We start from the raw sequence: 13239 nt of genomic DNA, 5'->3' as shown, positions 1-13239 counted from the left end.
ACCCCACTCTGGCCAGCTGGTCCAGCCGTCTTCCTGTCCTTCTCCAGGTCAGAACCCAGCTCTGTGGCCACTTTCTGGGAGGGGAAAGGGGAGGGTCTTAGAATTGCACCTTAAAAGCTTGCCAGGGGGCATGGATTTAAAAATTTGGTGGACACTCAGGCAGAATAGAGGAAAGGAGGGCACCTTGCTTCCCTTTCAATGTGAAATCAGTGGCTGTCCTGCTAAGAAGGGCCTTTCCATGGGTACACTATGAGTTGTGTTTAGTATCTTGGAACTAAATAAATGTGTACAATTTTCAATTTAGGTGATCCTTTAAAAACAACCCCTCTAGAACCTCTTAAGTGTTTTATAAATTGAAGTCTAAAAATTCAAGGTCTATTTTGCTTTCTCAGTGACACTGTATTAAGAAATGTGCAGTTATTGAGAGGAGTCAGAAAAGAGAGGGAAACCGAAGACTCAGCGCTGCAGCAGCCAAAGGCCTTGAGAGTTAATTTGTAAATGCTGCTGGCTTTCAGTAGCTTGTAGCCATTCTTTTCCTTAGATTGATGGGCTACAAAGCTTTACTGGATTGTTCTTTGCGTAGGATACGGCCCTTACTCTTCTTTGTAGAAATCCAGCTCAGAGCCATCTCTTGATGTATTAAGAATTTCCCAGTCTGGATCCCCAAGCAAATCCCAGAGGTCCACGGGGATTCCATCCTTCCTTCATCATACTTGTCTCTTTGAAAACCATCAATGACATTTTTCTTTAAATCTGGCTTTTTGGTCCACCACCCAGAGCTTAGAGTAGCTGTTTCCCTTCCCCCTCACTAGGCTCAGGCTCTTGAAATGAATTATAGTCAGATGCCCGTGTTTTTACAGATGAGGAGACTGAGACTTAGAAAGGGTGGAAGACTGCCCGAGGGAGAACGGGAGAGTCTGCCAGGAACCCTGGCTCCTGGGTCTGTAATGAGCACAGTCTCTAATTGGCAAGTGATGACATTGAGGATAAACCACTGGTGCAAATGTAAAAGCCCTTTGTTAAGAATGTGCCCACCAGGTGCGCATCTTACGGAGTTTTTTTCACCACATCCCCAACACCTGGGAGAGTGCTGAGTGCAGGGCAGATGCTTAATAGTTGTTACTGAATAAGTTAAATTTCACGTCATTGTATCAGTGGAAGAGTCAACACTGTGAGTGTGTTAGAACAGTGATTCCCACACGTTGAGCAGTAAGAAAAAAAAAAACAGTTTTAATTGAGAGGACTGTAACAAAATTGCTAATTTTTAATTTTATCCCACAAGGATTTTTTTTTTAATGCGATAAACCCTCACATCATCGACAAAGCTATTGGAGGTCCCTTGGGGACCCTGCATAAGAGTGGGTCTACGCCATGCGAGACACTCCTGCTTCAGTATCCCACGCCATCAACCCAAAATAGCTGAACACACTCAAAGGCCTTTCTTTTAGTTCACTTGTTCATCTAAGCAGCTCCAGCAGCTTACTTTTCCACTGCAAAACCACTTGCTAGGTTTTCCTGATTGTGATCCTCCAATTCCTCACTTCCCTTCCTGATCCTGGGTCCCTTCTCTTAACTAGATTTCCTGATCTCCACTTGGGCACCTCTGCCCTTGCCCAGAGGACTTTGGCACTGTTGGCTCCTGGGATCCTGGCAATAACCTTTCCAGGTAAATAGGGTGTATAATGTCATCCCCATTTTTGAAAGAAGAAAATTGAGTGACTAAAGTGAAAGAACGTACTTGGGAGGTTGGTGCTCAGGTCTCCTGACGTCCGATTGGTGCCCTTTGCTCACCAACTGTGTGCTGCTTGCTTCTTGTCACGTCTGGGCTGCCTGCATCTGAAAAACTGGGCCTGACACCAGACTTGTGATTTACCAGCTCTTTGACCTTGGGCCCCAACTTTTCCAAGACCATTTTCACAAGTGTGAAAGTAGAATTGATCGTGTCTACCCTACAGGGTATATGAATGTAGTTATATGACGTTAATATGTGAAATGCAATGATAATCTTTTAATACCATATGTTCAAAAAGTCTTTTACCATTATGGGGGACTTTCATACTGTTTCACTGGATCTTTAAAACACTGTCAGTTATGAAACAGATGAATGAAGCGGGAGGTTGGTGTCTGCAGAGTTGCCCGTCTGGTTAGAAGCAGAGCTAGTTTGGAATTCCATCTTTGGAGTTCCAGTCCTGTGGATGCACTTTCCAGAACCCTATGACAGTGGATTTGGTGGCTCAGATGGTAAAGAATCTGCCTGCAATTCAAGAGACCCATTCGATCCCTAGGTCAGGACGATTCCCTGAAGAAAGGAATGGCTGCCCACTCCAGTATTCTTGTCTGGAGAATTCCATGGACAGAGGAGCCTGGGGCTACAGTCTGTGGGGTCTCAAAGAGTTAGATATAACTGAGTGACTAATACACATACTGACAGTTTCAATAAAGGATTTTCAAATACTATCCAAACAAGCATCAAAATCTCTTGTCAGGTATAGAGTTTAGGAAGCCTGTGGTTTATCTGCCTCTTCTCCCCAGCCATCCAGGGACCCAAAGGGCACAGTTTGTCCCTTGTGGCTGATTTCTGGTTGCCAGACTGTTGGGTTCTGAAAATTTGTGATTTTGGTAGGGAAAGCATAGCGTGCCCCAGAACAACTTGTGAAGTGCCCTTCATGCCTTATCGGACTAGAAACATGTCAACCACTTCCCCTGACTGCCTGGGTCTGAGCCAAGTATTTTGCCAAGTGAACAAGGAAGATGTTTGTTACAGCAAAAGACCACAGGCTTCCTGGCTGACTTACCTCCAATTTGAAAGTCTTTCTCTTCTGGTGTGGACTGTTTTTGTAAACAGTTCAGATTTCCATTCTACTGATGGAGAGGAGGCTGCCAAGGGCTAATCTAATATTTGGGGTTGGAATTGCATTTTGTAAGGAGGTGGAAGCGCTCTCCTTTTTCACCCTGCCCTTGTTTCATTTCCGATCATAGAGGAGAAAGTGGCCATTGTCCTGCAAAACCGCCTTTAGCTATTGCTCTTCCGTCTGGCCCTTCTTTTTCAAAAGTAGCCTTGTTTGGCCTTTGCTGTCTTCCTGTCTCTTGGGAAATGCAATCTCCAGGCAGCACAGAGTGTGATGTTTTGTGATGCCCTGCAGCAAACCTCACACATCTGCTGTTCCACGTGCTGCTGGTGCTGCAAGGAATCAGAATGTGAAAATAACAATCAGATGAAAAGACCAGGGAATCGGGGAGTGATCCAGGTCCTTGTGTGAGAACCCCAGAAGCCAGGAATGATGATGTGTGCGATTAGCATGAGTAATGGAATAGAAAGGAGCAAATGTGATGAGCCAGGTGTTTTGTAATGGAAGAGGCTTGACAAAGTATACCTGGAAATGGAAGTTCTGTTTCTGACCGAGGGTTGCAGACCACTCCCATCTGCTTAGTATAAGACTGCAGAAAGTTCTCAAAATCTTCTCAAGTTATGTGATCCGGTGTGGGAGTTGCTGGCAGCTGATGGAAGACTGCCAACAGGTGAGATACAGGGTGGCAGATTTTTAATTAGGCTCTGTTCCTCTGTTCTGATCCCCCACAATCAGGAAGGTGACAGATGGAACAGAAGACAGGGAGGCCAGAAGGCATAGGATCCACTATTCGCTGTCTCACCTGGGGCAGAATACTTGGCTTCTCCCTGTCTCAGCTTTCCCATCTGTCAAATGGGGGCTTGCTGTGAGCATTAGGAGAGAGAACATACGTAAGCAGAGAGCCTGGTGTGTGTTAATCTCTTTCATGTTCAACTCTTTGTGACCCCATGGACTGTAGCCCACTAAGTTCCTCTGTCCATGGAATTCTCTAGGCAAGAATACTGGCATGGGTAGCCATTCCCTTCTCCAGGGGATCTTCCCGAACCAGGAATCGAACCTGGGTTTCCTGTATTGCAGGCAGATTCTTTACCGTCTGAGTCACCAGGGAAGTCCCTCAGAGCCTGGTACTGGGTGCTTTAGTGAGTAAATAATGCTCACTAGATGGGAGCAGCTTTTTTTTTTTTTCATACTGTGGAATTCATCCTTTCAAGTCTTAGATGTAGGGTTGTATTTAGAATGTTGAATTAGTATTGAAAGAAAGTTTTGCTGTGTGAGGAAGGGGGATTGAGCTGAATATTTGAGATGATTGGGTGGGAATAGATAGTGTAGAGAACTATTAATTTTGTAGCATCATTGAAACAACGTTAGGTTCATTTATCTGGGTATAAAAAAGGATACTGTGAGTGCAATGCGCACAGATTCATCAGGAAGTATCCCTCCAGCCCACCTGCTTGAAGCGTTATGATGCTGACTTCCAGCAAGCACGTGTCTCATCTACCACATGCCAGGCACATGCAGAGACTGAGACACAGTCCCTAGTCCCTGAACCATTTGCCACGCGGCAGGCAGGTTCAGTGTGGGCTATGTGACAATGGGGATTGAGGTGGGGGTGGGGGCACGGGGGTCGGTTGGGGAGGTGCTGCTGAGGTCTCAGGGTCAGCACCACCTGAGCCTGGCGCTCACAAGGAGGCACTTGATTTCCAGATTGCCAACCTAAATTTTGTTCTAATGAGTAGAACCTTAAGAGGCTCTGGAAAAACATTCACCTGGGCAAGCAGAGGCACATGGTGGAGCCAGATGGATCTGCCTAGGTTTGTCCCCTAGTACAGGGAGGGGCCCCGTGTTCACAAACACCGTGCTCTGCAGCAGGAAACTTCTGTGCTCCCTTTTGCCTTGTTCTCACGGGAAGCCGCTAGAATCCTAGTTTTGTAAAAAAAAAAATTAACAGGCCTGAGCCTCAGAGTCCTGCGTGTGCCCAAGGTCAGAAACTGTGATCCCAGAAAATCTTGAGCCTCAGGACTGGATGGCACAGGGATGCCCTTTCCTTCTCCTCCAAGCTGGCCCTTGTCCCCAGGCCTCGCCCCTGCCTGGCTCCCAGGTGGCAGGTCTGGACTTGTCCCACAGCTGTTGTGTGGAGTAAGAGGAATGAGAACAGGAGGCATGGCTCCCACCAGCCCCCTTTCTCCCTCTGACCATGCCTGGGGAGCTCCTGCCCTCCTCCCTCCCGTCCTTACTTAGATGAGGTGAGGCTGGGAAGCCTCTCAGTTACTTGAAGCACAGAGACTCTCAGCTGGTTAGGCAATTCCATTTAGTTTGCTTCAGGAGTTTTGAAATCCAGAGAGCTGAATAAACGGTGGGGAAAGGTCTGACCATCATAGTTCCATGGTGGAGAGGAGATCAAAAGGGGATTTTCTTTTTTTCAACCAGAAGACATCTTAGCAGCCTCTGGTCCACCCTCCTCATTTCCAGGTGAGGAACTGTGGTTACTCTCAGGGTCGCATGGCATCAGATGAGAAGTGGGACCCCTGGATCCAGGGTGCACACCCTCTGTCATCGTGGGGCAGAGGTAGCTCCTGAGTCACGGTGTGCCAGCTCAGTGTGCATGGAGTTCAGGGGGATGGCCCATGGACCTTGAGCTGACCTCGGCTCTAGGAGTAGCATGGTTAGAAGAAAGCCCGTTGGACAGGGACCCAGAGACTCAGGACTCCTCCCCATCTGAGCCTCAGGGATGCCTTCCCATTTACATCTGGGGTGTGTACCCTTATTCACTGTGTCTCCTCCTTAGTTTTATACCAGAGCGCACCCCCTGAGGGTAGGAGTGCAGGTCCAGGGAGGAGGGGGTCAGCACTGGTTGGCAAATCCTCTGAATTCAGAATTCAGCTGTGTTTTGTTCCTGTGTTGGCCAGGTATGTCTTCAGTGCCCAGACAGAGGTGATTGGGGTGCGTCAGAAAAGTAACACAATTCATTTTAGCGCAGATTAAGTTAGAGGCACGTGGCTGAGTCACCGAAGATGACCAGGAGACCGCTGCCAGGTGTTCTGGAGAAGTGGTATCCCTAATGGAGGGGGGAAGGGGCGGTCCCAAGGGCCAAGATGCATGACTGGAATCTTAGGCCCTCTGCCTTGCTTTCCGTGTTTGTGTATGTGTATATACATATTTGGCTTTGATGGATCTTTGTTGCTTTGTGTGGGCTTTCTCTGGTTGCAGTGAGCAGGCGCTATTCTTCACTTCTGCGGCTCCTCTTGTTTTGGAGACAGGCTCGAGGGTGCATGGGGTTCAGTAGTTGTGGCTTAGTTACCCCGAGGTGTGTGGAATCTTCGCGGACCAGGGATGGAATCCTCGTCCCCTGCATTGGCAGGCAGATTCTTAACCACTGGACCACCGGAGAAGTCCCTATCCATGTTCTTAGGTGCAAGAGCATGGCCCTCACTGAGAATGTTAAAGGAACTTTCGAGGGCGTCAGGTTGAAGTGAGTTTTCTCTGTCCATGGAATTCTCCAGGCAAGAATACTGGAGTGGGTCGCCATTCCTTTCTCCAGGGGATCTTCCTGACCCAGGGATTGAGCCTGGCTCTTCTACACTGCAGGCAGATTCTTTACTGACCGAGCTACCAGGGGAGGGGAAGGTGTTAAGGCTGTCCTTTAAAATCGAAGTCATTGGAGTGAAGTCTTCCATGGCTTTTGGGGATCTGGGTCTTCTCCAGACTACTGTAGTTATCATGCAAGCAGCAGCCTCTAGGGTCATATCTGTGACCCGGGAAAGGCTGAGCCCTTGTCGTCTTGTTGGGGGTATGACTTGGGGGAGCTCACAGAACTGATTGCTGATCCTTTTTTTAAAATTTTCCTTGTCCTGACCCTCTAGTCATATCAACATGCCCTCTCTCCTGTTGCTGGAAGCCATCTGCATTGTCCTGTTTGCTGGAGGTGAGTGTTCTTGATGTGAGAGGTGGGTGAGGTGTTGAGGGGTTTTATGCACCTCACATCCGGTGGATTCTGACTTCTAAAGGTCCCTTGAGTGCATCCATGTTTCTCCACTCCTGGCCACCTGCCTAGTCTAAGCCCTATCATCTGGTGCTTGGACCACTGCAGTAGCCTCCTGTCTTGTCTCCCTGGATTCACCCAGTCCCCCTCCATCCTTTTCTTCACACATTTCAAAACGCAAATCTGGTCATACCTGGACCCCTCTCCATTCCCACTGCCTACCTGAAACTTTTAAGTGATATTCCATTGCTCTGAAGAGGGCCTGCCTGATCTGACCTTATGCCACGTGGTGTCCCCGCTGGATCCCCCTCCCTCTTCCTCTTTGCTGCAGCCCACACTCCTTCCAGGCTGGCCCAGCACCCTTGCTCCCTCCCACCCTGGGGTTGTCAATTATGGTGGCCCGTCTGCCTGTATCACTGACTCACCCAGCACCTCTACCCTGGTAAACTCGTACTCATCCTCCAGCACCCAGCTCAGTTTCTCCTGGATTCCCAGGTCAGGTCAGATCCCCCTACTAAAATCTTGTGTCCCATTGAGTCTCTCTGTTGTGTTGCACTTAATACAGGTATGAGTTTATTTCTGTGTGAATTTAAAAAAATGAGTGTTCGTCTTCTCCCCTGGACACAGGCTGTGTAGTCTTGGCACCTCGCACTGGACTTGGCACCTAATCTGTGCTCAAGAAGTAGACTAGTGAATGGATACTGGAGCAAATCAGTTTTCTATTTACTTCCCACATTGGCCCTCCCACATTCTAGACTCTTTGAAACACGAGATGGTAGAAAGGAATAGGTGTGTTTTGTGGGTTGGCTGATAAGTAAGAATGAGCGGGCTGGGTGGCTGGCTGCCTGAGGCTAGCCCAGGGTCCTCTTGCAGCCTCAGAGGCTCTCTTGCAGTTCCTCCTGGGTCTGTGTTTCTGTGAGTTGGGGTATCCTCGCTATTCATTGGTTGCTGTCACCGTCTACTTGTTTTCTGGACCCTCAGGGAGATAGAGGCTGGAAGGACGTGGTTGCCCAGTCCGCCTATCCCCTCTCTTGAAGCCATGTGTGTGATCAGTGGCACACAGTGGCTTCATGACCGAGGGACTGGGATGAAATGAGACGTGTTTGGGGACATGTGGTCCCTGGGCGCCCAGGCACAGTAAAGCTTCTGTTTTAACTCACAGCAGAAGCTCACCCTCTGTAGCCTGTCCAGTTTACAGAGCACTGATCTGACACCCCTCGGTTGTACCGATGAGACAGGGAAGGCTCAGAGAGTCTGAGTGATTTGCCTGGGGCTGCACAGCTTTCAGGAACAGGACTGGGATGAAAACCCAAACCCAAGTCTCCCCACCCTGTCCAGGCAGGCGGTCCTCAGAGCACCGTGGGATGTCACTGGGTACCTGCTCCCTGGAAGGAGGTCTCACTGGCACCTGCCAGGACAGCTGAGCCCATGATGCAGTTACATAAGCTGAGTCACGTCCGTAGTGAGTGGTCCCTGGTCACGGAGCTCCTCCTCCCATCTCCCATCCAGGGGTGATGGCTGGTCAGTCTCCAGCTGGAAAATGTGCCAGTAAAACATTTAAAAAGACCTCAGGGATTCCTCAGGGACCTCCCTGGTGGCCCAGACAGTAAAGAATCTGCCTGTAACACGGGAGACCCTGGTTCAGTCCCTGGGTTGGGAAGATTCCTTGGAGAAGGGAATGGCAACTCAGTCCAGTATTCTTGCCTGGAGAATTCCATGGACAGAGGAGCCTGATAGGCTAGTCTGTGGGGTCATAAAGAGTTGGACATGATTGAGCTACTGACACTTTAAGGATTCCTCAACTCCTGGACTTTTTGTCAGTGATTCATGGGCTCATTCAGGAAAGCTTGGTGCTTTCCGGCTTTGGCTTCAGGGTCAAAGGAGGCAAGAATTTTTAATTCATTTGGCCAAATTGTGTGCAGAAAGCTGGGCTGGGCTCTGTGGAGACAGGTGAAGGTGTTTCTGCCCCATGAATGAACTCCAGCAGGTACTGCCAATTAGAGGCACCCCTCCCCCCAGAACCTGAGCTCATCTTTTGGTGTCCTCTTCCTTGTCACCGTCCTGGCAGTGGCAAATCCCCCTGAGCCCAACTTCCCTGTGTTATGTGATTCCTACCACACCCCCACCTCCTTCCCAGCCTGATTCCATCTCCTTACCTCTTTCCCCAGCAGCCTCCTCCCTCCTCATATTCCTTCATCTGCCCCTTGCCTGGCCTGGCCTGTTCCTAGCTTCTGCACACCCTCACCTGGTACTTTCTGTGCTTATCTACAGGACATGGACTTTACAAGCATCCACATGTCTGCTTTGTCTGACAGTGACCACCCATGTTTGGCTTTTCAAATAATCCCTCCAAGCGGCACCTCATTGTCTTCAGGACTTTCATCGTGGTTGGCTTGCTGTTCAGCACCTGGCATGCTACCTGCCCTGAGTTCATTTTGTAAATTGTTATTGACTGCTCATATGCCATCACTACAATTTTACTGGGTATCACATAGAAGAAAAAGGCATATCCACAAACTTCCTACCCAAAACTTTTTAGCCCTTGTTCATGTTAATTGCATTGAATGATTGTATCCGTGTTACTCTGAGTCCTCTCTCTATGGGTATTTGTCATCGCCGTCATTCCTCTGAAACAAATAACACTGAAGGAGATGTCTTGGTGACACATTTTTCCCTTCCCTAAAATTGTTTTTCCTTTGGATCAATTCCCAGGTGTGATGTTATGTAGCCTAACCCCTTTTATGACTCCTAATTCATTTGGCTAAATTGTTTTCCAAAAAGACTATACCAATTTACTGTGCCACTATTGGAAAAGGTTTTCCTGATGTAATCTTTCCAGTTACATTTACATTTAAACCTTGATCATCTAAATTTCACATTTAAAAGGGAACCCTGTGGGTTGAGTTAAAGCATTTTGTCACCTATTGGAAAATTTTCCCTTGTGCTTTTCTAGGAATTCTCTTCCTTCTGTGAATTGTCTGTTCATGTTCAAGGTTAATTTTTATGACAAGATGCTGCATCCCAGAGGGGCACCCAGGTCTTATGCCTAACCAGGGGCAAAACTCATCAGAATCAAGGCTCTCTATAGCCCCTGGGTAGATATTTTTAATTTTACTCTTCAAAATACGCGAATTTAAATGCAAAGGTACCTGATAAAGTTGGAGTAATTGGGGAGGACGTTATTACTGTTATCCATCTGGTAATTTTTAAGATACAGTATCATTAAGCTCTTCCACACTCCTGTTTTCTCTATTGTTGCCTGTTCATTGTGGTCACATAACGTGGAGTCTCGGCCCCCTCCCCTCTCTGCCGTGTAACTTGCGCTTTTGTTTCCTCTCCTAGTGCCTCCATCCCTCCCTCTGCAGGAAGTCCACGTGAGCAAGCAGATTATTGGGAAGATTTCAGTCGCCAGCAAAAGTAAGCCCATGTTTTTCTTGACCCTCCAAACTCTCCCACTTTGGCCTCTATGTGATGGACCCAAGGGAAATCTTTTGGCTTCAGACAGTTCTTTTCCCAGCCCTGTCGTCTTTCATGCTGTGGCCAGGGTCGTTTTCCCCGAACAGAGACCTGACAAAGTTCCTCTCCTGGGTGAAAAACCCAGGAAGATCCCTATTGCTGGATTTGTTGGCCCTGGATTCAAGGTTCTTCTGTTGTATGACCACCGCCTACCCAACCAGCCTCATCGGCTGCTATGTTTCTTCCTCTTTATCTCTGCTTGGCATTTCCTCCACATGCTCAAGCCCTGCCCTCCTGCTTGCAGGGACTGTCCGGTCCCCTTCCCTCCCTCTCTGGTGAAATCCCCCTAGCTTGTTGCTACTGGGTGGCACCTTCTCACTGGTGCTTCTCTGACTTCCACTCTCTCATCTTCATGATGAGGTGACAGGGTGTGGACTCTGACACCCTGGGTTGGACTCCGTGGCTCCACCACTTCCTGGTGCTTTGACCTCAGGAAAGTTCCCTGAATTGCTCTGTACCCTGCTCTCTTTATCTTGCCAATGGGAATACAAACTGTAAATCTATTTAGGGGTGGGGGTGGGGGGGCTAGAAAGCTGATAGCTAAAAGGTACAGAGTTTCCTTTTGAGGAGATGAAAGATGTTCTAAGATTGACTGTGATGGTAGAATATCTCTTTGAATATACCAGAAACCATTGATGAGATTGTTGGATGGCATCATCGACTCAATGGACTTGAGTTTGAGCAAACTCTGGGAGATAGTGAAGGACAGGGAAGCCTGGCGTGCTGAAGTCCATGGGGTCACAAAGAGTCAGGCACAATTGAGCACCTGAGCAACACAAAAAGCCACCGAGTGTATACTTCAAACATTGACTTATATATGAATGACATCTCAAGATAACTGTGAAAAAATTAAAAAATTATAATCTATCTCAAGGTGGTTATGAGAATTAAATAAATTAGTGCATTTAAAGTGTTTAAAGCAGAGTACCCGGCCTATAGGAAAGATTTGGTCAATGCTTATGATTACTTAGGCTCTTGGGTAATGCATCCTTATATACCAGGGTTCCTGACTGTGTCCCAGGCTAGATTGTGAACCCTGAAGGCAGTATCCAAGGCTCTTGGATATCCCTCCATGCCTCCAGTAGCCCCTCCTCTCAGATGGCTTAGTGTTGTTGAATTAGACTCTCTCATTATCACACAGACTTTCATCAGTGTTGTGCCCGTGGTAGGTCCATGCTCCCCGCTGCAGGAGAGCATTGCCTGTGGCCCAGAATTGTCTCCAGGGTTATTGCCCCCACTGTACTAAGAGGAGCTTGACCCACTGCAAGATTGTTTCCACCTCCACTCTGCTCTGGAAGGAAGATCTTCTTGGGACCAGACCACAGGGAAGCTGGCTGTCACTCATTTAGCTCCACTCTCCCCTAGTGATGTGGTGCTCGGCTGCAGTGGACGTCCTGTTTCTGATGGATGGCTCTCATAGTGTCGGGAAAGGGAGCTTTGAAAGATCCAAGCACTTTGCCATCACGGTCTGTAATGCTCTGGACATCAACCCTAGGAAGGTGAGTTTAAGTCTCATTGTCTTTGTATTAGGGTGTCTGGCTGCAAGTGACAGAAAGCCCATTTTAAGTAGAAGAGGGCATTTACTGGCTTCTGGAACCAGGAAGACCAAGGGGATGAATCCTGGTTCCAGGCATGATGGAATCCCAGGCCTCAATCGCTCTTTTTCTCCTCCTCTGTGTTTTGCTTTCCTCATTTGGTTTCCCCCCCAGGCAGGTTCTCCACTCAGCAGAGTTGCCCTACACAGTCCTTCGAGCTAGTTATCCCCAGAAAAACAAAGTGGACTTCTTTCCCTGTAGAGCTGGCAGAAGTCTTCAGGAGGGCTCTGATTGGGCAGATGTAGGTCACATGACAATCCCTTTGCCAATCACAGAAGTCAGAGGGAAGAGCTTGTCTGGCCATTCGTGAGTCAGGTGCTTATCCTCCTTCTTGGGGTGGGAATGAACACTGGGACTTCCTGCTAGAAAGAGAGGTTGTGGTTGCAGAACTGTGGGAAAGGGAAAGCATGCTGCAGACAAAAACTACTACAACTATTTCTGAAGACTAGGAGTAGGCAATGGCACCCCAGTCCAGTACTCTTGCCTGGAGAATTCCATGGAAGGAGGAGCCTGGTAGGCTGCAGTCATGGGGTTATGAAGAGTCAGACATGACTGAGCGACTTCACTTTCACTTTTCACTTTCATGCGTTGGAGAAGGAAATGGCAACCCAGTCCAGTGTTCTTGCCTGGAGAATCCCAGGGATGCGGGAGCCTGGTGCGCTGCCGTCTATGGGGTCGCACAGAGTCAGACACAATTGAAGCTACTTAGCAGCAGCAGCAGCAGCAGCAGCAGCAGCAGCAGGGTCTTAATACAAATCAGCTCCTACCTTCTGTGTTCGCTTGAAGGGAGCAGCTCCTGCCTGGTGAATCCAGCCAATATCTTCATTTCTTATTCTTCCTGGTTCCAGATAGCAAGTCTTAAATGTCACCAGTCTGTGCTAGCTGTGGCTTTTGTTGCTAAAAAATGGCATTTGGGAACAAGTCAACAGAAAAATGGACAATATACACAGACAGTTCCCAGAAAATGAAACACAGATGGCCCTTTGACATAGGAAAAGATGCTCAACCTCATTCAATGAAATAGCAAATCTCTGACTGATACACTATTTTCTATTTAACTTGATTACCAAAAACCTGAAGTTTGGTTTCATGCTTCATTGGCAAGCCTGTAGGAAAGTGGTGTTCTCATGCTGGTGGGAATGTGCAGCCTCATTATGGAAGAATCTAACAGTGTCCATCCAAATGACAAAGGCTGGGACCCTTTGACTCAGTAATTTATCCTATAGATACTCCCACAGGTGCAAAATAATTCACACTCAAAGTTATTCGTTGCAGTGTTGTTTGTAATTGTAAAAGATTT

The 13239-nt window shown here is 48.0% G+C and overlaps 1 protein-coding gene across 2 annotated transcripts in view; it reads left to right on the top strand.

Moving 5' to 3' along the window:
* VWA2 (von Willebrand factor A domain containing 2) overlaps positions 1-13239 on the top strand; it is a 51463-nt gene that overhangs the window by 878 nt on the left and 37346 nt on the right. For both annotated transcript variants that reach the window (XM_018041457.1, XM_018041456.1), the window contains exons 2-5: positions 1578-1666; positions 6710-6771; positions 10171-10245; positions 11710-11843. In XM_018041457.1, coding sequence (XP_017896946.1) covers positions 6720-6771; positions 10171-10245; positions 11710-11843 — 261 coding nt within the window. In that variant the 5' untranslated portion in view covers positions 1578-1666; positions 6710-6719. The remainder of the gene's footprint in view (positions 1-1577; positions 1667-6709; positions 6772-10170; positions 10246-11709; positions 11844-13239) is intronic.

The sequence above is a fragment of the Capra hircus genome, chromosome 26, assembly GCF_001704415.2.
Source record: "Capra hircus breed San Clemente chromosome 26, ASM170441v1, whole genome shotgun sequence".
Classification (NCBI taxonomy): domain Eukaryota; kingdom Metazoa; phylum Chordata; class Mammalia; order Artiodactyla; family Bovidae; genus Capra; species Capra hircus.
The sequence above is the reverse complement of the archived record's forward strand: the minus strand, read 5'-3'. Positions and strand labels throughout refer to the sequence as shown.